The sequence below is a fragment of the Sturnira hondurensis genome, unplaced genomic scaffold (genome assembly GCF_014824575.4).
Source record: "Sturnira hondurensis isolate 20B ecotype Veracruz unplaced genomic scaffold, ASM1482457v3 Scaffold0001221, whole genome shotgun sequence".
Lineage (NCBI taxonomy): Eukaryota > Metazoa > Chordata > Mammalia > Chiroptera > Phyllostomidae > Sturnira > Sturnira hondurensis.
Genome location: NW_028073852.1, coordinates 233,868 through 258,399, shown reverse-complemented (window position 1 = coordinate 258,399; position 24,532 = coordinate 233,868). Strand labels below are relative to the sequence as shown.

At 56.2% G+C, this 24,532-nt stretch overlaps 1 protein-coding gene across 2 annotated transcripts in view; it reads left to right on the top strand.

Annotated features, from left to right (window-relative positions):
* TBCD (tubulin folding cofactor D) overlaps positions 1–24,532 on the top strand; it is a 120,738-nt gene that overhangs the window by 69,836 nt on the left and 26,370 nt on the right. For both annotated transcript variants that reach the window (XM_037063601.1, XM_037063591.1), the window contains exons 15-22: positions 9,371–9,428; positions 12,809–12,838; positions 14,015–14,100; positions 18,473–18,553; positions 20,233–20,306; positions 21,559–21,676; positions 23,162–23,222; positions 24,377–24,399. In XM_037063601.1, the coding sequence (XP_036919496.1) occupies positions 9,371–9,428; positions 12,809–12,838; positions 14,015–14,100; positions 18,473–18,553; positions 20,233–20,306; positions 21,559–21,676; positions 23,162–23,222; positions 24,377–24,399 (531 nt within the window). The remainder of the gene's footprint in view (positions 1–9,370; positions 9,429–12,808; positions 12,839–14,014; positions 14,101–18,472; positions 18,554–20,232; positions 20,307–21,558; positions 21,677–23,161; positions 23,223–24,376; positions 24,400–24,532) is intronic.

The following is a 24,532-nucleotide window of genomic DNA, read 5'->3' as shown; positions in this document are numbered from 1 at the left end:
CGGCTCTGCCCAGAGCTGTGCAGAGGAGGGAGGGGCTCGTTGGGGGAGGGGCATGGTGTGGGGGGCGTGGGAGCAGCCGGCGGTGACAGCTCATCAGGTGAGGGGGCTTCTGGGTGTCTGTGTTTCACAGAGAGAGAAGCTTTGGATGCTCGGCTGCCAGCCCTCCCTTTGGAAGGGGCCCCGGGAGCACTTGCGTAGGAGGCCCTCAGTTGGCAGCCACTGCTGTGCAGGAGCTGGGTTTTGTCCTGCCTTAATTTTCTAATGTTTATGGACCAGCACTTGAACAGTCATTGCATTGACTGGGAGCTTCATCATCAACACACTTGGAATGAATCTCAGCCTTCAGAGCAGCTTTGCAAGTCAGGAATAAGTATTTTCTGTGGTTTCTTGGAGAAAGAACTGAAACCAGCAGGCTGGTGGTCCCATCAGACACTGGGGCAGCTGTAGCCTTGGCTTGTCAGTGTGTCCCCAGCTGAGCCCCCAAGGTGTCCAGGTGCCCCTGCCGTCCTGCCCCACTTTTACCATCTGCTGGTTTTTTGTATCAGAAAAATATAAAACAAATGTGTCCCCAGCATAGGAAATTTTTAAGTTAAATTTTTTTTTAAGATTTTTTATTTATTTATTTTTAGAGGGGAAGGAGAGAGGGAGAGAAACATCAATGTATGGTTGCCTTTTGTGCATCCCCTGCTGGTAGTTAGCCTGCAAGGAACCGGCTTGCAACCCAGGCATGTGCCCTGACTGGGAATCGAACCGCGATCGTCTGGTTCGCAGGCCCGTGCTCAATCCACTGAGCTACGCCAGCCAGGGCTTTAAGTTAATTTTTGTTAACTTAAAAATTATCTGATTTTGTTAACTTATCTGATTTGTTGCAGTATTTTTGGACTTGGACAAGGTTGGGCCTCTATTTCTCATTGTTTATTAAATAGCCCGAGGGGGGCTGCCCCACGGTGGCAGCCTCTGTGTTGGTCCTGGACCCTGCAGTCCTAAACCATCCACAGGGGCCTGCCCGTCCTGGAAGTCCCAGCTCCTCGTGCCCCCAGCCAGGTGCGCCGGTGTGGCCCTTGGGTGAAAGGCTGTGCCAAGGAAGTCCCTGGGGTCTGCAGCCCTTCAGCTTCTCTGCTGTGGGTCCCAGGTCTTGGGGACTGGAAGTCATTCTGTTCTCACCACTTCTGGGGTCAGGAGGGGAGCCACAGGTCTGTCTACTGCCCAGGAAGTGCCTCTGGCCTGTGTCTCTCAATCTTGACTTACATCAAAGCCAAGTCTGCAGAACAGCCTGGGGACGTTGATAGAGCTGAAGGAGCTCAGAGTGCTTCCAGGAAGTCATAAAAGTATCTGACTCCTCCTCTCTCCTCCTCTGCTGGAGAAGGGCAGTGAGACAAGGCTGAGGGCTTAGGGGACCATGGTCCTGGGTAACAGTCAGCCTCTCCCCGTCACTCTCCCCTCACCAGCCCCCCGGTCGTGGCTCCCCTGCCAGCAGCTCAGTGTCCCGACCCTGGGAGAACAGGAGGTTTGCTATTTCCCATGGCTTCAGGCAAGGCTCTTCCTGCTGCTCACCTGGAAGTGGCTTCTGTAACAGCAGAAGCAACTGCTTCCTTAGTGCTTGGTGCTTCAGCCGTCGCAGACCCTGTGTCCAGTGTCATTGGGTAGGTGGGCACCCTGGTGGCGCTACAACCCTGATGACACCTGCCTACAAGTGGCAGCTGACAGGTGCTGAGTGAGACGCCGAAGCACTGCTGTGTGTCCTCGGCCTCCACAAGGTGTCTGTCTCCTGTGGGGCCGCTCCCACTTCAAGGGGCAGGAATCCTGGCAGTGCTGTTCCAATTTGACATCGGTCAGAGCGGCCACCTTGGCAGGTATCTGTGCTTCCCCTCTCTCCGAGGACTCTTGGAGCAGCAAGGCGGAAGGCTGAGGGTTGGCGGAGGAAATTGGAACGTGATAAAATCTTAGGAAATAGAGGCTTTCAAAGCCCGCCAATACTGATTCAAAACAAATTTACCTGAAAACTTTCTGTTGTGAAACGAAGAGTCACCAAACCTCCACAGATGGATCCTCCAAGCGCCCGAGGAATCGGGCAGTGGAGTCTGCACCTGCCCGCCTGGGTGTCATGTGGCCCACACAGCCCCCGCTCCCCTGAGACAGCGCCAGTGCCCGCACAGGGCAAGCAGCCATCACACACCTGCTTTTGTTTGGGACGGAAGCTCCTGAGCCTCTGCACTGCAGGGACACATGTCCCTCACGATGTGGAGAGCAGTGATGCTGGCCAGCGGTCCCAGCCCTCACGCTCTTCTCGGGCCTGTGGAACAGACAGAGGCTGGCTGTCTTCTCCCCAGGGCCCTCTGGCTTTTGGAACATAGGCTCTCAGAGCCACAAGCCAGAGATTCCTGCTGTCTGCAGTTTCTAGGACTTGTTGCCATGCTAATGGCGTTAGCGCCTTCATAGAGTGAAGTGTCAGCCTGTGGGAGAGTTGCTGTGTTGAGCCTGAGCGTGATGTGGGTGCGGTTGACGTCACTGGCTCAGTTCTGTGGGTTCCAGGGTGGGCGGGTCTGCGCCCGTGGACCTTTGACACATGCCTGGGCAAGGCCAGCACAGCGACCTGGCTGGGCCACTGCCGAGCCACCTGGGTCTGACACGGAGCTTCTTTCCCCAGAGTGTGCGTCCCAGCACACCAGCACTGAGTTCTCGTCGGGGCTGGAGGGTACAGGCACACTGTGCTCCAGGGTCCCCCTCTGCTACTCAGAAGAGGAAGGACGGAGTTAGGGCCTACTGAGCTGCCATGCGCCTAGCTTTCTGGGCATGACATGTGGTTGGACCAGGCAGTGAAGAGCCCAGAGCCTGGGTTGAGTGGGTCCCTGGCCTTGGTCTCTCTGTTCATGTCAGTGAAAGGGACTTGAGATTGGCTGCAGCTGAGAGGGTGGAGTCAAGCCCGTCTTGTGGGGGTCCAGAGGGTAGTGAGCCAGCAGGACCCCTGCCACCATGTCTGGATGGTGACAGGAGGATAGGAGGGGGTCGTTGGGGGCAGTCACCTCCCTCAGGAGCTGGGACTCATTTTAAGAACTTGACCAAACATGAGGGACCAGGGACACTTGCCCTGATGGCGGCCAGCGTTCTCAGCAGAAACTCATGTGGTTGTACTTGGGCCCTTTGATCGCAGGGGAGGTTACTTTTCCTCGACTTTCTGGGCATGCCCCAGGCGTCGCTCACGCACTCACCCAGCAGCGTCCCACTCGGAAACCACCCGCTGGCAGGGCACCCAGACTCCTGCTCAGCAGCCTTCCCAATTTCTCCTAATTAACGCTGGAGCTAGCGGCCTCGTGGAGTTTCTGCCCGACGGGGCGCGAGCTCTAGCCCCTTCCCTGGGCCCATCCCAGGATCAGATCACAGGTGCCCTTTGTAGCCACGCCTGGGCCCGGCAGGCTTTCCCGTCCAGTTTGGCAGGTTCTGGGAGCCAGGGTTGTTGGCCTTCCTGGTCTGTCCAGGCTGCAGGCTGGGGTGGGTGGGGAGGGTGGCTGGGAGGTGAGTCACTGAGAGCCTGGGGGACGCTGCTGGCCCAGGAGTATCGGTTGGGGTGTGTCCTTCAAGATCGGCCTCCTTCTGTTTGTAATAAGTGACCACATTTTAATTGTCAGCTTTTAAGCCCATTAATCCTGCCACCTGATAAAAGGCTGATACCTTTATACTTTCACAAATTCTTCAGTGGATCTTGCAAAAGTTGACACTGGAGATCAAAATGTAATTCTCTCAGTGAGATCTGAACATCTGATGAAAAGAGCCCTGTGGCGGTAACTCAGCCGAGGGGCTGGGCGTCAGGGCCCCCAGAGCTGAGGCCTCCACATGCTGAGAGGGCCGGGGTCGGGCTGTGTGTGCTGCCTTGGCACATCTGTGCGGACGGGCACGGGGCTCAGCCGCCCACCTTCTCAGACGCTTGGAGGAACCTGTCTGGGGGTGTGAGGTGACTCTTTTATAATACCAAAAAGAAAGTTTTCAGGAAGATTTGATTGCTTTGAATTAGTGTTGGCAGGTTTTGAAAGCTTGTATCTCCTAAGATTATACACACAGTGAGAGAGGGAATCATTTTTTCTGTGGAAAGTAAACAGGGCTTTCTGAAAAGCCAAGTGGGATTCAAGGTCAGTGAAACACAGAGTTGGAAAGGCACAGAATGGTTGTGCTTCCCGAGGACACTCCCGCCCCCCACAGTCAGAAGGCCAGCTGCAAGAAGAGAAGGAAAGCCGGGCCCCTGCAAGCCTGTGGGTTGGCACCTTCCACGATTTCCTCACCTGAAACTCTTTTGTAAGTCGAGGCCGTTGAGATCCGCCTGCAGGCCCCTCCCCAGCAGGGCAGCGCCCTGCTTGCCCGCAGCAGCAGGCCAGCGCCTGGGGACTGGCTCCCACATCTCTTCCTCCAGGGCAAGCTCGTCCCGAAAAATCAGGAAATGGCATGTGTTGCTCAGAGCTACGTCTCGTTCTTATTCCGACCTTCTACAGGGCTGCTTCCAGAAGGGAGACGACCCTCTTGCTTTTCAGGAAACGTTAAGTGCTGATTACAGACGCAAATGTCCCCCCACCGTCTGGCAGATCTCCTCTCGGCCTTCATTCTGGCTCCACTGTGACTTAAGTGCCTTGAAAAGTCTTGTTGGAGCCTTTATTCTTCTGAGTTGAAAGGAGAGGAGGCCTTGGCCACGGACAGGCCTGACCCTTCAACTCGGTAAACAGTGCAGTCTGCAGCTTCCAGACCGTGTGGATGGACTTTGAAATGGTAGGGTTACTGTCACCTAAGATAACAAGCAACAGTGTATTTGCTTTTTGTTGGTATAAAACACCATATAAACTAATGTAGGTGGACTTCGGGATGTGATGTGCTCCCTGCTCTGCCTGTTAATAAAAACCAGGAGCCTGGGCAGGTCGAGGCACGTGGCTTCCCCCGACTGGGAGGAGGAAGAGGCCCTTTCTGTGTGACACAGACTGGCCGGCCGTGTTGGGAAATGCTGGTGAGGCAGCGCCTGCACTCCCACAGCGAAAGCAAGCAGGAGAAGACGCCGGGGACACGCCCCCACCCCGGCAGACACATGCCGTGGGCTGTCATCTGCTCTGCACATCCCCTCCGGAACGTGAGCCGCGCGTGTGACTCATGCGTGGCCCCTCCTGCTAAGAACTTCGGGGGGTGGTGGTGCGTGGAGCGGGGCCTGGGGGTGCTTCCCGACTCACACTGAACCAAGGCCATCGTACCTGTGCTTATTTCAAACTCACTAGTATTTGTAGATCCGCCAGATTTGTTTCTCAGAGTGAAATTAGTTAGAGTAGTTTTCTAAATTTAGTCCGAATGAAAACAGTATTAAAAACCTGTTACATTCACAGGTATATACACAAATTGATTTGTTGAATTAACTTAAGAGTCCAAACTTGGTTAAAAGCTGTTTTTAAAGTGGTATAGTTTGTCCTGCTGTTCTCTGAAGTTTGCCGAAATAGGGATAAAGTAGTAACCATTTTAAGCCATCTACTTGTGAATGTGAAAGCTTTCCTGGTGAGCCCGTCTGTGCCCGGCATCCCCTTTGGCCTGAGCAGGTCGGCTTCCTGTGTCCTCACTGTTCACCCCCAACTGCAACCGCAGCTGCAGTTGTTTCTGTTCCACATGCTTCAGGGATGAGTGCCTGAGGGGCTCCCGGGAGGGAGTCTCTTCTGTCCCTGCTCTGGGGCCAGTAAGGGGCAGAAGCTTCGGGGCCTGGCCAGCAGCCTGAGGTTGGGGGATGTGTTGTGGATACTGAGAGGGGACCGCAGGTAAGCGCGGAGTGTGAGAGAGAGGAAGATGAAGAAGACCTTTCTCCAGGTAGCCAGTTGTGCGTTTAGAGAAGGGCCTGCAGGAACACAGACGCGCGACAGAACGACAAAGAACCTTCAGGACAGCCTGTCATTGTTTCGGTTCAATTGCAACGTAAACTGAAAAGCTTGACACTGAGCGTCTTCTGTCCCCAGCATGGGCTCACCTGATGACCCGGCCACTCCACGGTGCTGGGCAGGGGCTGGCAGTACCCCGAACTGCGACCTCGCCTCGCCTCGGTGTGCGGGGCTGCACCGGGGAAGGTGTGGTGGGCAGCACTGCGAGCCCACAGACGGGGGGGTGGGGGGGGTGGGGCCGGGGGCGCTGAGGGGCCTGCTGCCCGTCTCCGTTGTCCAGAGCCTTTGAGCCCCTTCCAGGGCTGGCGGGCGGCAGGCCGTGGTGTGTTTCTTCCTTACATTGGTTCTGGTCTCGTCTTCAATCAGTGTTCCATAACTTAAAAATGGTTGGTTAAGACAAACAGGGAATTTTAAGGTAGTGTAAAATATGAACTTTTCTGTATTAGGTACACCCAGGGTCATTCAAAATATAAGTCCACAGTTTTCTTGTGTCAGATGTTAAAGGAAGGCAGAAATGCTTGGTCAGTGCCTTTTCCTAGAATGCCTAGATCTTGGGGATGGAAAGAAAGAAGCTCTCAGGGCCGGATCCCCAGCGCGGGTGTGTGAGGGGCAACTAACTGATCGACATCTCTCTTGTGCACTGATGTTTTTCTCTCTCTTCCTCCCTCCCTTCTCCTCTCTAAAAATAAATAAATAAAATATTTTTAAAAGGTCTTATTAACATGTAAATGTACAGTACAGTTCCATTAATTGAAACTATATTTAGATGAAAATACCAAATATTTTGTTAAGAATGGTAGTTGTATAAGTTTAAGCCCTGGCTGGTGTACCTCAGTGGATTAAGCACCAGCCTTTGAACCAAGGGTCGCTGGTTCGATTCCCAGTCAGGGCACACGTCTGGGTTTCAGGCCAGGTCCCCAGTAGGGGGCGTGTGAAAGGCAGCCACACATTGATGTTTCTCTCTCTCTCTTTCTGCCTTCTACTCTCTCTAAAAATAAGTCAATAAAATCTTTATGAAAAATAAGCTTTAGTTATCGAAAGATCTCTAATATATGTCTTGCTCAGCTTGATGGTTTCTGAAGTTTCATTCATAGCCATTGTGAAGTCAAGTTTAAAAGTCACTTAGTCTTAAAATTGAAATCCTCCTGCTATCAGCTTCAACCGGTGAAAGGAGCGATAACAGAAAGGACCCAAGGTGCCAGTGCTGGATTTTTTAAGATCTTCAGGTGTTCTCTTTTCAAAACAATTTCTCATTTTGAGCTAACTTCAGACTGAAAGCACAGTTGTAAAAATAGCAGAAAAGCTTCTCATAAGCCCTTCACCAGCCTCCCCTGTTGTCAGCACCTCCTGTTGCGAAACCGAGGACAGGCTGCGTCACTGTTGGCTGAACCGCAGCTGGCCCTCGGCTGTGTGCCTACTCAGGCCCACCTGGGCTTTCGTCCAAGTGAGGGGGTCTGTGGAGTCACTGTATTGCTTCCTTTATAAGTAAGGGAAGTTCTAGGTCGACACACTGACACTACGTAACTGTGCTGTTTCTCTGTAAACTTCACCCATTTTTGTGCCCATCGGTGGTGTTGCCCGGGCAGATGCCGCAGTGGTTACTGTTACTCTCTGAGTCCTCCCGCAAGGAAGTGGTGTCCCCTCCCCACTCATCTGGCGTTGTCGTCAGTGTGGACGCGTGGGCGCCCCTTGGGTTCTTGGGGCTTCCAACAGACGTTGCTGTTCACTGAGTTGGCTGTCGGGGCTGTTCGAGGGCGGTGGCTATGTCTTCTCAGCAGGACCCACGCCTCCCATTTTCTGAGTACTTGCTTTCCAGCATGGCCCTCACTCCAGGCTCCTATTTCCCCTTGCTCATCCCTGGAATTGGCCATTTCCAGGAGTCTGTGTTCCTTTCATTGGAGAACGGCACTTCCAATCTGAGATGGGGCTCCACTCCTGCATCTGGGTGCACGCCCACCCTGGAAGGCCATGCGTCTGCATGGACCCTCGAGTCCAGCCCTGCCCTGCCCTGCCCTGCCCTGCCCCTAGTTGTCTGGCCTCCTGCCCACTTTGGCCTTCACCCCCACCCTCCTGCTCTGGGGTGGCCCCCTGCCTCTGTGCCCCTCAGTCTCTTGGGCCCACTTGGGCCTCCTGGTCCTCATGTTCTGATATTCTGTTTAACTTGCATACAGAAAAACCTATTCTTGTCATGTGTAGGTCTTTGAATTTTGTCAGATATTTAAAGCTGGGTTCCAGACCACAGGTATAGACAGACAGTCTCCTCACTTTGGTCTCTTCCCTCCGCCCTTCCCAGTTAGGCGGCCCTGTCCCTGTCCCTGTCTCTGTCCCTGGCCATGACCATGACCATGACCTTCTGCCTTTGGTTCTGTGGTCTTGCCACTTCTAGACTCTCTTATAGATGGAAACACACAACACACAGACTTGATTCTAGCTTCTTGCACTTTAGCAAAAAAGCAAAAACAAACCTCAGGAGAGGTCAGAGGTCTTACCTGGGTGTCACTGGCCCTGGAACCACAATGTCGCAGGCTAAATTCCCTCTGGAGGTTCTGGGGAGAATCAGCTTCCTGCTGTTTCATCTCCTGGAGGCCCTACGACCCTGGGCCTGGACCTTCCCACTGCCTGCACAGCTGCAGCCTCGGGCCAGGTGCCTCTGTTTCTCCCTGTCCTGCCTCCTGTGGTTTCTCGGGACCTCTGAGGACACAGGCCTGCAGGAGAGGCCCCATCAGAAGGTCAGCTGATTAGCAAACCTAACTGCATCCGTAGCCTTAGTCTCCTTCCCAGGTATCAGGATAGGCCGCAGATCCCAGGGGCTTGCCTGGACACCTGTGGGGCGCGCACACAGGCGGCAGGGGTAGCTCCCATTCAGGAAGCTGCTGCCGGGGCTGGAAATGCGTGCACACGCCAGAGGAGCATCCCAGGGAGTTGGGGGAGAGGTGCCGTGCAGAAATGGGAGTCGGGGGTGGGAGGCCCAGCTGGCCTGCAGGCAGTACCCCCTTGGGGGGATCCCTATGTGTCTAAAATAGCTTTTAAAAGCACTTTCCCTGTGGGCTGATAGAAGATAGAAATTTTCAGGTCTTACTCAGAAACTACACTTTGCATGCCTACCCCGAATCCTTCGATTTTTCTTGTTGCCAAAGTCTGGTCAGCCCTGGTTCATCCGTGACAGTCACATCACAACCTGAGGAGGGCAGAGTTGGGTGAGCCCTGTCCTGTCCTCTGAGCCTGTGCCTTCCCTGTGTGTTCCCCTGTGCCCCTCCCCCTGTGTCTTCAGGGCTCATTCTCTGGGAGCCCTGCTGCCCTCGCTGCCCCCCAGCTTGAACCGCTGCCCCCTCCCTAGGGCTTGGCTTGTGGTCAGGTGTGCATACGTTTTTTTGCAGCAGTGGTGACCAAGCAAGTGAGAGACTGCGGTTTCTAGTCAGCGCCACGGGGCCTGTGTTCTCTGCATACTTTGTGTTAATTGCTCCTTTTCCCCAACCCCACAGTGCACTGGTCATCGCCACCGTGTTCGACCGGAATGTGAACTGCAGGCGGGCTGCCTCGGTAAGTCCCCTCTGGTTCCTTCTCCTGCGGGTGTGGGGTCTGGCCTGTGCCACTTGGGGTGCTGGCATGGGCAGCCTTGTCCATGGTTCCCATTCTGTGGTCAGGGTGAGGGGCCCTGCCTGGCCATCAGACCAGATGACTGGTGGGAGGGGAGGGCCAACTGAGAGGCTATCTGAGGTGCTGTGACCTGGGGGGATTTACCTTGAGACTCAGGTGGTATCCGAAGTAGGACTGTGCGGGGGTTCGTTTAGTGTGGCATGGATCGTTCTGCAGGTGGTTGGACGGGGGGATGGAGAGGGTCCCAGGCAGTTGGATCAAAGGCCCCAGCTGGGGAGGACAGAGCTGCCCTGCCTCACCCGGGGGCAAGTTTCCCCTCTTAAAAGTGGTGGAGCCCCAGCAGGACCACTGGGCAAGCGCAGAGGGTCTTGCTCAGGGCTCTCTGCTCTCAGATTTGGAAGCTGAATGCAGGTTTTTAGGTGCCAGGGGAGGAGTGGACCTATGTTTTGGAGGTTCTGGTGGTACGGAGAGTGAACAAAGTAGCCGTGCCTCCCTGGGCCTGGGGCTCAGGCAGAGGTGTGGGGGCAGTTTGTGGGACAGACGAGAATGAGGTCTCTGCATGGAGGGAACTCTGCAAACTATCAGCTCTGGTCACACGGTGGGCTGCCCGTTCATGTTTTGTGCACCTTTGTGAGGGTTTAAAGAAAGGAACAGACAAGGACATTTGTAGAGGTGGTCCCGAGGCTGTGACGGTGGGCACGGTTGGAAGAGGAGCCCTGTGTGCTCAGTCAGAGGCGGGAAGAGAAGTGGCAGTTGAGGGCAGAGCACAGGGCGTCCCACCTCCTTCGCCGTGGTGCTGGGGGCGTCCCCACGCCCTCAGGCCATGCTGACAGGGCACACGTTTGGGGTTATTAGTGCCAGGGCCAAGCTCAGGGCCTTCAGGCTTGGAGGTGAGGGTGGAGCCCCTGGCCGGAGTGGCTGGGAGGCTGTGGGAGACCTGGTGTAGGTTGGGGGGGGCACAGGTTGGAGGCAGTGGGCTGGCCAGCTCCGGAGAGGCGCCCGTGTGAGTTGTCACGGATGGGGCAGCACCTTTTGCTTGGCGAAGGTGCTCAGTCTTCCACTGTCAGGTGTGATGGCAGCTGTAGGTGTTCTGTAAACCCCCTTGAGCAGGTCGAGGGAGTCTTTGCCGGGTGTTGGAGTTGGACCCGGCCGTGTGGTTTGTCCTTTACCATCGCCATGGGGATTGCATTGCTCTTCAGACACTAAACCAGCCTTGCGTTCCTGGGGCGCAGCCCACTAGTCGTGGTGTGATAAGCCCTTTCCACATGCTGCCGGGCTCGCTCTGTGGAAGTTTTCTTGAGAATCTTTGGTGGAGTCGGTGGTGTCACTGGGTGGCATTTTTGTCTGCATTTGGAACTAGGGTAACCTGGGCCCAGGGAAGGAATAGGCGTGTTTCCTTCTCTGTTTGGGGGAAGAGGCTTTAACAATTGGTATTACCATGTTTTGCTGTGTAAAGTGCGTAGCTTTTGCTTGAACTTTGAGGGACAGATACGGATGTGCGTTCCACGTGGGTGTGAGTACGGGCAGCACAGTCCTGTGTCCGACGTGCACAAAACATGGGTGTGCACCACACACACGCAGAGGGCGTTTCGGTTCCGCTCTGAATGCAGGAATCCCCAGGGAACCCATGTCGACTGTTTCGTTTTCTGTTTCTTTGGAAAGATTTTAAATTATTTAATTTCTTTACTTGCTAGAGGTCATTCAGCTTTTCTAGTTTTTCCTCCCGTCGAAGCTGCTGAGTGCAGCTCTGTGAGGTCAGAGGAGCCCGCACGCTGCTTCTGGTTCTGTGTTCTGTCACACGTCCCCACGAGGGCTTCCTGGCTGGCTCCTGGCCTGTCCTCTGCCTGGTGTCCGTGGCAGCTCGTGTGCCCCTGGCCCTCCATTCCCTCCACAGCCGCCCCTGCTGGTGGAGGGCGGGTGTTTGTCAGGGGTGAATGCGGGGCCAGGAGTGGGCTCTATGGCCGCACCCTCTGCACCGGGATGGCGTGGGGGCCGCCCTGGCCTCTGCAGTCGGGGCTCACGTGTGAGTGCCCTGTGGTGGTCTGCAGCCTCCGACACCCTCCTGCCCTGCGTCCTTCCACTGCAGACGTGGGTCATACTGGCCTCAGGTCCTTCACTCCTTCCCTATTTCAAGAGAAAATTTGCCAGGAAAGCTCAGCACCTCTTCTGGGTTCCTGCACTCTCCCCCTTGTCTCCCGTGTCTAGACAGTGCGGTGAGTCCCAGAGGAGTTCTGTCCCGACTGACACCTGTAGACAGTAACTGTGGGCCTCTGCAACACAGGGAGAGCCTCTAGTTAAGTCTGCTGAAATGTCACCTTTCAGACTTTCTTCTGTTCACTGTGACGTTAGACTTTTAAAAAAGATTTTATTTATTTTTAGAGAGAGGGGAAGGGAGGGAGAAAGAGAGGGAGAGGAACATCAGTGTGCGGGTGCCTCTCACGTGGCCCCCACTGGGGACCTGGCCCACAACCCAGGCATGTGCCCTGACTGGGAATCGAACTGGTGACCCTTTGGTTTGCAGGCCGGCACTCAGTCCACTGAGCGACACCAGCCAGGACTGTTAGATATTTTTATGGGAAGCAGTAATAGGAACCTTGGGGAAGAGATAGAATAAATCAACATGAATCACCTTTTTCAGGTTAAAATCATAATTTTCTAAAGTAATTGGGAAAGTCTCTCCATTGAACATTTAAGTGTGCCCTTGCTTACCTAGCAGATGCAAAGTTAAAACTGTGAAAGGTGCAGAGACACACGTGTGTGAAGCCCGTTGCAACATGGGTTTGAGTTGCTGGCAGTGAAACTTTGCGAAGGGGCCTCCCCGACACAGTCATGCTCTTGCCTTTCATTCTGGGCTCACATTCCCACGCTCTCTGTGTGCTGGGCCACCCTGCTCACAGGGCGACGGTTCCCAAGGTCACCTGCCAGGGCGGGCACCCCTCCCAGGGCCTTGGGGTCTCTTCCCCTGAGCCTTCTGACCCTTTCTTTCAGCACTAGATCTGGCTGTTGGGCTTTTGTCCAACCAGTTGGTGTGTCTCTGTCCCGTTTCTGTGTCTAGACCTTAAATCCAGCTGTGACATGAGCCACTATGGGACACTTCTCAGGATGGGCTGGCTTTAGAAACTTGAAACGTTAAGTTGTGGTCTTAGGGGCATAAAGACAGAATGACAAACCACCCTGGGGGCTCTGATGGGCCACCAGTGAGGACTTTTATGGAAACAATGCAGCCGTGGGTTGTTTGTTATGAATTTCTACTGTGTCCAGCCACGTACAGGCTCTGCTGTCTGACCAACACTGACCAACTGCTGTCTGTTCCTCTGTCCTAGGCTGCTTTCCAGGAGAGTGTGGGAAGACAGGTATGGCTGCTTCGGAAACCTCCGTTCCCACGGTGTCCTGTGGGTCCAGAGGCAGATGCACTGAGTGTCCTCCCGAGGCACTGTGTGTGGGCGCCCCATTGACCTGGATTAAACTGACACCTGGCCTGGTTCTGGTCACAGGCTCACGCATGGCGTGACTCCGGGGAGGGCTGACATGCGCTCTAAGCAGTTACTAGTGTTTCACGGGAAACCCAAGTGCGGGAGCGGCCTTACACACACGTTTGGAATCCGTGCCTAATGCAGCGGAGGGCAGGCAGGGGTGCTGGGAGGGGCTGAGTGCTGCCTGGAGGGAGAGGGGCCACGGGGACTCTCTCGGGGGTAAGTGGGAGCGGCCCGGACACAGCCTCCCCTGGGATGGACGATGGCCTCTGCCTGAGGCACGTTGGCTTAGCTGGTGAACCAGACCCTGTTTGTGAGAGTGTCTATAGTAACAGGTTCCCTGAACTCCTTGTCACGACCTGGAATATCCAGTCTTAACCTCAGCTCCTCATCGTCACTTTGACCAGGAGCTGGCTGTCTGAGCACTTGTCACCCTCAGTAATGGAGTCTCTGCCACTGCTTGTCGCGTCCCTGTGACAAGCTGGCTGGGCCTGTTGTCTCCCTCCTGTGGTCTGTGGCCATGGCTTTCGCTGGGGGTTGAAAGTTTGTCACTTAAGTCTTTTCAGTAAACTCATTTGGTTTCAGGTGTGAGAGCCAGAGTGGTAATGACACACACACTTTGGGGCTGGGTGAGGGTCATGGGGGGCCCCTCCATCTCCCCATTTATGAGTCTGCTCCTGGGTGTCACTGTCCAGCCCTGGTTGCTCGTTCTCACAGGGCTGTGGGCTCCTGTCCAGGCTTCCCAGGACCCCCAAGGGCAGGTGGGCTGGGGCCCCTCCACCCAGACGGGCGCAGGCTGACTGAACCGGCCCCTTGCTTTAACTCTGCTGGAATCCGATGGCTTTCTGCGGTGTGTGGTTAGAGGAAAGGCACCTACAAATTGTAAAGGAGAAATGTCTGATTTGTTTGAAAAACGTTAAACGTTTTTAAGTGGTTCAAATATTTGTAGTGCTGTCTGCAGCCGGGGTGGGTGCTCAGTGGGAGGGCTTGGCTTGGAAGCCCGGGTGCCTCTGCTCAGTCGCTCCGCCCTCACTGTTTCCCGATCTTTATCCCTAGGGGACCTTCCCTCACGGAATTGATATTTTGACCACAGCTGACTATTTTGCTGTTGGTAACAGATCTAACTGTTTCCTGGTTATAAGGTAAGTTTTTAACATTCGTCACAAAATACAACATCCTCTTTGATTTAGATGTTTAAAGTCAGTTTCTGCCATTTTTCTTCATCCTGGAAGGTTGAATAGGTGTAATTTATGTGTGAAAGTTGAGGTGGAGTTGTAAACTGTTATCAAAGCCGCGTGGAGCCTCAGGGACAGCAGCGGGCCTGCCGGGGTGCGGTGGCTGGATCCCCTATGGCAGAGAGCGGGCCCGCCTGGTGAGGAGCTGTTCGGAGCCTCAGGAGCCCCTGACGGACGTGCTCTCGTCCGAGCTGTCGTGTTGCGTCGGTGCCGTTTCCTGGGCTGGGGGGGGGCTCCGTGTCCCGTGAGACTGACTGCCCGCACGTGGGCTGGGTCTCTCCAAGAGAAAGCGTGAGTTGGGAGTGACTGTGCCTCTTTTTCTGTACGAGTAAGCAGGGCTTTCTCGGTTGAAGGTGTGTCCAGGTTGTTCACAAGGTCGGTGAGGAAGCAATGTGTGAGGGACCAGGTCCAGGGACAAACGTGTAGCATCCCGAGTGCAGTTTGCAGAAGTTCCGCCAAGGTTTTACTTGGTGGCCGGGATTTGGGACCTGGCTCCCATGGCTCGGTGCACCTGCTGCTGCACGAAGAGCGAAGTGTCAGTTTTACGGCATGATGTGTTTGCCTTGGTTGGGAGAAGCGTGCGGATGCGTTTTAAAAGCCACTGGCCTCCCTGTGCAGGCACTGGCGTCCTGCTGTGCGGGCCCCGCATGGACACAGTTGCTTCCTTAAAAATGCTGCATCCAGCCCCTTTCCCACAAGGACTTGCTTTTGGCATCCTTCCCGCCTCTCTCTGACCTTCATGGCTGTCTGTCTTCAGTGGTTTCCCTGTGTCTGCTCTGTTTTCTTCCGTTGACATCTGAACACAACGTGTGGTGAATCTGCCACGAGGGAAGGTGTTCCCCCGAGTTCCATGGAGGAAGCATGGTGTCAGCTCAGCATGCTGTTACTGTTGCTGAGCTCTTAGACTTACGTGGGGCTCGCTTCCTGTGGACGAGGGCAGTGTGTGAGGACCAGGTCCACTGGTCACGGGAACCAGGGTCTGTGCCCTTGGCCATGGCAGGGCAGATGCCCAGTTTTGTGCCAGCCTGGACCATGGTGGAGGGAAGAAGATGTGCAGCAGAGGGAGCCTGGTGTGGGCGGACAGCGGGTTCAGGGGCCTCTGAGCCAGAGCGGGGAGTCTGGACTGTCCTCAGGACATGGAGTGTGGCTCGATGTTCAGGCCTGCCCTTTGAGCCTATGACAGTGGGTGTGTTTTGGTGGCTAGAAGCAAGGATACAGTGAAGGGGTGGGAGAGGCGGGTCCTCCGGCATTGAGTGGGTGCCGACCAGAGGTGGGAGGGTCTTGGGAGCTGAGGGTTGGAGTACCCTGGGCCACTTGCAGCAGGGGTGCCTGTGGGGGGAAATGCCTGTGGGTTCAGGAAGCTCAGGCACTCAGCCGTGTGCCCTCTGTGTGAGGGGCTCGTGGCACAGCTGAGTGGCGGCGACGTCCACGAGCAGACGGTTCTGCAGAGCCGAGTTGTGCCAATTGGAAGCGCCTGGGCCTGGGGTGGGGGAGCAGTTGTCCCACCTGTAGTTTTATGTCAACGGCTTCCTTAAGTGCTACTGACACAGGAAACCACACGTGTGCAGTATGTGCTTCCCTCTGTCACCACCGCCACCAAGGTTCCCGCCTCCTTGCTCCAGGCCACCGTGACCTGAAGTGACTAGAATGGAGCAGGCAGTGGCCACACCTCCCTTTGCCTCTGGCTCCTCCCACTCAGCAAGGGGACCCCCCTGGGTCTGACCTGCTTTGTGCACTAGGGCTTTCCTTCCCTTGCCTGCTGAGCGCGTCATCTGGGTGGAGCAGTCCCCACGCAGCTGCAGGACACCACGTGCCCATCTACGGACGAGCCCTCACTTCACTGGGTTCAATGCTCAGGAGTGGAATGGCTTGGTCCTCACTTTAAAAAACTGCCAAATGGTTTTCCAAATACAAAGCCCTCAGGCCAAGGTGAGCTCTCCCCCCACTCCGAAGCTGGGGTCCATCTTCCTAATTTAGCTATTTCAGCGGATGTGCGGGAGGAGGGCACTGATGGGCCTTCCCAATGACTGATGACCGTGAGCGTGTTTTCCTGGGCTCGTCTGACGGAACCGTTGCCTGCTTGTTCACTGATGAGTGGCTTGCTTCTTGCTGGGAATCGGAGGGTCCCTTGTGGATTCTGAATGCGGGGCTTGATCAGATTCCTGGTCTGTAGATGCCTTCCCAGTCTGTGGCTTGTTCAGTGTGCTCTGTGTTCCTAAGACAAGATCTTCTTAAAAAGCATCAGCTTTATTTCTGCACACCTGTTTTATTATATATAATTTACCTGTAGTAAAATTCACTCGTTTAAAACATGATTTTGGCCGATGTGTAGCCATGGCCACCGTCAGTGTGGGAACTGCTCCGTCGCCCCAGAGGTCTCCAGAACCAGCCCTTGGCTCCTCCGAGCCCACAGTTCCGGATTCACCTTTTCTAGAACACCTGCGAGTGGGGGCCCGGAGCGCTGTTGGCCCCCCAGCTGCCCCTCACGTCCTCACCTCGCTGTGTCCTGCGTGTCAGTCATTCCGTCTGTGCACCCCACTGCCGGTCTACTGTGCCGGGCGTGACAGGACCTGCGTTGCTAGCACCCTCTTGGCTTGTCCCGAGGTTCCTGACACTGGAGTCCCGAGCAGCCTCCTAACCTGCGGCGTGTCGTCACCCTGCTTTCTGGCCACTCGCTCTCCAGCACTCTGCACACTCCCATCCCCTGAGCTTCCCCCACCCAGGACGCAGCCTGGACTGTCCCCTCCAAACCCCACTCGGTGAACAGCACATGGTGTAGTCAGCTCAGCTTTGCTTCTCCTCCCCATTCCCAGCATCTGGCGGGCGACCTGTTTCTGTCGCTTCTGTGTCCCTAGTCGCCTTCCAGCACTCCTTGTCCTGCTTCTCTGCTCGTCCTGGACACGTGGAGAGCCTGCCGCTGATGCCTCCCTCCTGTTGCCGTGTGCAGTGCTGGTTGGCGGCATCTCGCTCCTGTCACATGCCAGCCTGCTGTCCCTCAGGCTCCTCACCCTCGCCCGCCACCCTCTGCCGCTCACCCCTGGGTTGGCACTTGGCCCCAGGCAGGCGCTGAGGGCTCATCAAGTGCTGGGTGCCACCCAGGCCGGTGGCTCAGCGGGCTGTGTCTCTGAGGGCAGCCGCCAGCGGGCACCCGAGCTCGGACCAGCACTCAGGTGCAGGCCTCCGTCCATTCTTCCCGTGAGGCTGGAGGCGGTTCTGCCAGTTTCTGGAGCCCTGCTGGCTCCTGGACACTGGCCTGGGGTGGGTCTCTCTGGTGGGTGGCTCCTGGGGCCCTGGGCTGATGTGGGGCCAGGTGGTCAAGGCCCAGCTCTGTTTTGGACAGCTCGTCCCCTGTCCTGGTTTTTCTGTTTCCTTCTGAGTCGTTCAAGCTGAAGCCTCTTCTTTCCTCTCTTGTGCGTCCAGAGCAGAAGCGCCCCAATCTCATACCCTGCAGCACAAGCATGCCCACCTGCCACCTGCGTACCTCCTGTGTACACGCACACATGTGTGCCTATAGGATCCACAGGAAATCATATTTCCCTTTGTCTTCCTGCTGCCTGGCACACACGTGGTGACCAGCCCACAGAGGGCTGTGGGGGGGACATGGCAGGTTCAGACATTGTGCGTTAGCGATCGGCTGATTGAGAGGCATGAAGTGTGAGAGTGATTTTTGTGGGGAGAGGTGATGCACGTGCGTGGTGAACGTCTCAGAAGGTGCAAGAATGTCCTCGGAGGCCGAGTCTGTGTCACCTCGCCTTTCAGCCCCTGGGCTGCAGGCCAGGAGTCCCCCCGTCTCTGGCTTCTTGTCTCTTCTAGAGATTTGGTCCTTTCACACGTGTAGCTGCGCTGGCCTCCTTCCTCGATGGATGGGGGCCTCACTTGCAGGGTTAGAACAGCTGGGGTGCTGGTCAGCCAAGCACCGTCGGATGGTGACGTGCCGCTGTCCCTGTGTTGTCCTGCTCCGCAGGACACCTGTGCGCCATGCGCAGCAGCTCCACCCGCGTCCTGAGCAGTCCATGTCCTTGGACTGTCCCTCCTGGCCACCAGCTTCTCCGGTCTTTGCTCGTACAAACTATGTGCAGGAAACGTTTTTGTGTCTAGTTGTTCTCATCATTTCCTTGAATGGTTGCTTACAAGGGGACGTCGCTGTATTCAACTTGGTAGGAAACTGTTTGAGTGGAGGCACCATTTTGCACAAGCAAGGTGGGAGCGTCCGGCTCCCCCGCGTGCTCCCCCGCGTGCTCCCCCGCATGCTCACCCTCTCTGGGTCCTGTCTTCCCAGCATGTTCATTGCCGGCTTTCCTGAGTACACACGGCCGATGATAGACCACCTGCTGACTGTGAAGATCAGCCATTGGGACGGGTAAGTGCACGTTTCTGTGTTTATGTCACGGGGAACCTTACAGAAATCTTTTCTTAACTGTGTTATATTTACTTGTATTATTTCTATTAAAGTAGAGCTGACACACAATGTCACATTAGGTTTGGGAGTTTCACAGGGACCCGATCCTTGCAGAACCCTTTACAGACACTTTCGGGTGCCCCTTTATCAGCATCGGTGAGTGTTTCTAAGGGGTATCAGTCTACTGTCTTCGGCTGCTTTTTAAAGGGTGAGCTCTGCTGCTGAGACACCTTCACCCCAGGTAATTTATGTATCAAGGTAAACATAAGTAAAAACATTTTTATTATGGTAAAATGCACGTAGTATATCATCTTTAGTGTACAGTTCAGTAGTGTTAAGTACACTCGCCTTGTTATGTACAGTCTGCAGAACTTTCAGTTTGCATCTTACAAACTGAAACTCTGTCCCTGTTAAGCCAGCCCTCCTGGCCCCCGGCCCCCGGTCCGTGTCTGTGAGTCCGCCTCCTCCCGGGCCCTCATCCGGAACCACACGCGTGTCTGTCCTTTTGTGTCTGGCTGGTTTCGGCATGTACGGTGTCCTCAAGGTCCATCCGTGTTGTAATGTGGGTCAGAAGCCCCCCTTGTGAGGCTGAGGAATGTTTCACGGCTGCACTAACCACATTTTTTAATCCATTCATTTGCTGACAGCCACTTGAGTGGCTTTTGTCTCTCAGCTGTTGCGACTCCTGCCTGAGGACACGGGGTCCAGGCGCTGCCCTGCCTGCGCCCAGTGCCGCGGGGTGCGCGCCTGGGAGCAGAGCCGCTGCAGCCACGGGCTGACTGTAGTTCTGGTTGTTGTGGGACCTCCAGGAGCGTACTGTGTTCTGTGGTGGCTGCACCGTTTCCATTCCCCCCAGCAGTGCGCAGAGGGTTCGGTGTGGTCCCCACGAGTGGGCGGGGTGTCTGACTGTGGTTTGGTTTGTGTTTACCTGGTGGTCGCAGATGCTGAGCGGCTTCCGTGCGCCTGTCAGCATCTGTGCGGCATCTTTGGAGAATCGTCTTCTCAGGTGTTTGCCCATTTTTAAACGCAGGTCTTTGTTTGTGGGTGGGTTGTAGGGGTTCTCTCTCTGTTCTAGACATCTGGTGAGGACTGATACGATCCGCAGATGTTCTCTCCTGTTCCACACGCTGCCTCTCACTCTGTTGATTGTGTCATTCGATACAACTGGAAGTTTAAAATTTTAATGTAATCCAACTTGTCTGTTTTCAGCTTATCTAATGGTACGTTTGTCGTGTGTGCTTTTGGTGTCGAAGCCAAGAAATCGTGGCCAAATCTAAGGTCCCGAAGCTCTGTCCCCACTTTCTTTGGAGAGTTCACAGTTTCAGGCCCTCTCATGGCTCCGCCCAGCGCTCCTACCCTCCGAGTGCCTTGGGGGAGCGAGATGGAGCTGCCATGGCAGCCAGCACTGCGGCAGCAGCGGCTGTGTCCCGAGATGGGCACGTGGTTAGGTGCTTTCTTGGGTAAAACCTTTCTTCCTCACTCGTTACGGCCCGGGGCTCTTACGTGTTTGTGCGGTCACTTTCAGTAGGGGTTTCAACTCAGCGCCCAGCTGACTCATGTGGGCTGTCTCTCTTTGTGAGCTGAATAAAGCCAGAGTCATCAAAATGGAGGGATTCAGTCTCCTGTCCCCTCCCCACCAGGGTCATCAGAGAGCTGTCGGCGAAGGCGCTCTGCAACCTGGTCCAGCGGGCACCCGAGTACGGCGCCACTCAAGGTGAGTGCTACAGCCGTCCTGTGGGCCACACACACACACGTGTGCACCACAGACAGGCACAGCCTGCCCTGCAGGTTTCAAGGCCTGGGGGAGCGGAAAATCGTGCTTTTCTTCTTCCAATAGTTGGGGACAGAGTACAGACCAGTTGCCACGGTCTCTCCCAGGACCCACGCTGTGAGGGCCGTGGCACGCGCCCACCGGGAGCTCCGTGCTGCGCCCTGTGTGGGTGCCGGTCTCAGCAGGGAGTGGATGGAGTTGTGTATGCCATGCGTACTTAAAAAACAAACTGAAGTAACTCACCAGGCGATAACCTAAAATGTGAGCTGCTTCCTGGGGCACTGGGGGGCACACAGCCTTGGGGGCAGGCAGCCTGCAGCGTCTGGGGGTGCCTTCCTGTGTCCTGCCCCCGGTGGCGTGTCCACGTCCACAGTGACCACACTGCACTGTCGTCACGGGAAGCACCCTCTCGTCCCATCTGTCCCCTGGGAAGAAATGAGCATCTGATCTCAGCACGGGAACCACACACGTGCTGGGAATTGTACCTGTTCCCACAGGAGTTCATTAGAGCAGCCAGTGCTCGGACCACAGCTCCTGCCTTGCAGTTTCCGATTTTACTCACCTGCGCGAGTGGCACGCTGGGGTCCAGAGTGGTTTGAGGGCCCTTTGAGCTCCATGGTGTCAAGGATCTGGCGCTTTCTCACTGGAGTCGATAAGCTTTGCCGCCTGAAAGGAGGGCTCAGCGTGGTCCTGTCTCCCGAGCCCAGGAGCGCCCAGGGCCCCAGGGTGAGGGCTCCCTGGGGCTCAAACACTGGCGCTGCAGCCGCCGCCCAGGCGTGCCTGGGCGGGGGCTCTCTTGGCTCGGACGCTGTCCACTTTCATGGCCTCCACGGGGCTGCACTTGTGTGTTTAGGGAAGCTGAGGCTCCGGGGCTGTGGTGTCCCCAGGTGGACGTGGCGCCTCGCCCGCCTTCTCTGCCTGCTGTGTGGGTCCTGCGACCACCTCAGGTCCCACAGTACAGGAGGCTGAGGCAGGCTCGGCTCTGAGCAGCTGTGGGACGCAGTGGCGCCGTATGTGATGGGGGTCCTGCAGCTTAGTCAGCTTCCTCTGCACTTGCCTGGGTTCCAGGGACACGGGCCTGCTGGCGACATCAGGTTCAGTCCTGGGTGCGTTTCTCCCTTTGGGTCCCGAGTCATTGAGCCTCCCAGATTGTCCTGAGTGCACTCCTGGGACATCTCCTCTCCTGTCCTCGCAGTTTTCCCACGCCTGCTGTCAATGACACGGAGCCCGGACCTGCATACGAGGCATGGGGCTGTGCTCGCCTGCGCCGAAGTCACTCACAGCCTGTGCGCGCTGGCCGTGCGGCAGGACAGGTAGGAGACGCCTTACCCTCCCACTGAACCAAAGAGCTTGACCCCCAGAGTCTCCACAGTTTATTCCATGGCCTTTGTCACTGGTCCTCTCTCCTCTGGTGAGTTGTGGCCTTTGATGGACCACATGCCTCTCCCTCGGGGTGTCCGTGAGCATGTGGCCAGATGGGGCCACTGTCGGCCATGAGGGCCCTGAATGCGTGGATGGCTATGTAGCAGGTGCCACAGTAAAGGGGGTCCTGCACACGTCACAGTGACGCCTGCACTCTGCCGTGGGCTCCTGAGTGTGCAGTAGCACACGGTCGAACACGCAGCTCCTGACTGCGAGTCTGCTGGGGCGCCATGATGCCAGCCACCGTCGAGCCCTCGGCGCGTCACTCTTTTTTTGTGGGTGGGGGGTTGGCCTTGGCCTTGGGGGACACGCAGTGTCCTTTGCACTGGATGTGGCCTGTGGCTGTGTCCAGGTCAGCACATGCGTCCTGAGGTGTGAGTGAGGTTATAGGAGCAAGGAGCAATTTCCAGAGATGAGATGGCGCTGAGAAGCTCGTGTGCTCGGTGTCCTTTGTCCTTGTACTGATTTAAAACTCCAGAGTGTAGACTTTCCAGTTGCCTCTAAGAACCTTCTCCGTGGGGAGCAGGCCTGGGCAGGGAGGTGGCCACGGGGCCTGTGAGCAGGCCCACACGCGAGGGTGTTGGGGAGGCTCCACTTTGTCCTCTTACCTCTCTTGCCCACTGCCTGTCCTCTGTAGTAAAAGCCCCACCCAAGGGACAGCGGGAAAGTGTCACCCGCTGCTTAAATTGCAGTTCAAGAAAAACTTTAATTTGCGTTGCTGTCAGTAGGTGATTCCCCGGGGCAGCGTGATAAGGAGGGGCTGAGTCCACTGGGAGGGTTGGTGGTCCCCCCCACACAGCAGGACGCCTGCTCCCCAGCACCGGCTGTGCCGAGGGAGGAGCCGTCTGCCAGGAGGGTCCTGGAGATGTGCCCAGGTTTCTGCTGGGGTCAGTCACCTGCTGTGCTCCACCTGCAGGCCCCCAAATCCCACCTCTGGAAGACAGCCAGGGTCCAGCAGTAACCCCCTGGTTGCAGGGTTCTGGCACAGTGACCCTTACCCGTGATGGGAGGGATGGGGGGAACCCTCCTGGAACTGGCGTTCCAGGCCCCAGTCAAGGGCCTGCCTCTCAAGCTCCTGCCTGTCACAGGGCCTGGCCTCAGCCACAGCCGGTCGAGTCTCTCTTCCGAGGGTCACACCAGCTGTTGGGAGCCTGCTGCTCCTTGTCCCCTAAAGGGACTGTTCCTCTTGTCACCTGCCCATGGGTCCCAGATTTACCCATTCGGTCTCTGGCCCCTCCTCAGAGTGGGTCCTGCTTCAGAGGAGGACCTTCCGCAGGAGTTTGCGGGAGCGGGAAGCACCTGAACAAGGACAGGTCTTGCTGAGTCCTCGCTCCCATGGTGCTCGGGTCTTACATGCTGGGCTTGCACTCCTGCAGGCCCGTCACCGACTACCTGGATGAGACGGCGGTGGAGGGCCTGAAGCAGATCCACCAGCAGGTCTGTGCGTCCTCGACTCTCCCGACCCCTGCAGCCCTGGGGCCATGGGCGGCGTGGGCTCAGTTGACTGGGGGGCGGTCCTTGCTCTCCCTAGACCAGCCGTGTGGGGTTTATGTGGAAGGGAGAGCATCTCTTCTCAAGTGGCCAGTGGCCACTGGGCAGAGCGTCCAGCCCTCAGTGGGGCTGGTGCAGCCAGGCCCGGGGTCCCTGGCTGTGCCTTTGTGGTGGGTGTCCAGGGTCTGTGTGCTCACCGCTCTGGGGAGGAGGGCTGTTTTCTGTTTCAGCTGCTCAGAGGGACTGGACCCCGTGAGGGACGAGCCTCTGTATTACGGACACCAGACTTGCGACAGGCCTTAAATGGCTTCACTGCTTGTTGTCCCAGATTGACTTTTTATTCTTTTTTTAAAAGATTTTATTTATTTATCTTTAGAGGGGAAGGAGAGAGGGAGAGAAACATCAATGTATGGTTGCCTCCCATGTGTCCACTGCTGGGAACTGGCCTGCAATCCAGGCATGTGCCCCGACTGGGAATTGAACCACGATCCTCTGGTTCACAGGCCTGTGCTCAATCCACTGAGCTACACCAGCCAGGGCTGACTTTATTCTTTATATAATGGTGCACATTTGACCGCAGACTCCCATCTGTGTGTGTCTGACCCTGCTCTGTAACCCTGGCTGGGCCATGAGTCTCTGCTTGCTCTCACTTTGCAGTGGAGTCTGGCCTGTTACCTCCAGGTGCCAGGATGCTGGGACGGCACGGGGACCAGTGGTGCTGGGAGGCAGTGCAGAGTTTCAGACGCCGTGGCCCTGTGGCTGCGGCTGCCCTTCTCTGTGCAGTGTGGGAGCCCACAGCCCACTTCCTGGGGGTTCCGGGCTGCGGCGATGAGGGCACGAGAGGCTTCTGAGTTCCTTAGTAGAAAAAGCGTCACCAGCACCCTGGTTAGACCTGCCTCCAGTGCCTGAGATTCCCCTTCGGGTGAGGCTGTCGTGAGGACTCAGTGAGGTGCTCGCAGAGTGAGGTGGGCCCTGTCCTTGAGGCCGCCCAGCTTGGGACACAGTCACCGGGTCCTGTTTTCTCACTGACGTCACTTACCTATTTTAGAAATCCAAGTAACTTCTGCAAGGCAATAACTTCCTGTTTCTTCTGTTTTCAGCTCTGTGCCCGTCAGCTGTACAGGTGAGCTCCCCCAACCCAGAGTGCTCAGGCTGGCGTTTCACCGAGCAGGCGCGCTGCTCGCCCGCTCGCCCCTGCCAGCGCCGAATGCCGCCCGGTCCGCTGTCCTGCAGTGTCTGTTCTCCATCCTTTTATT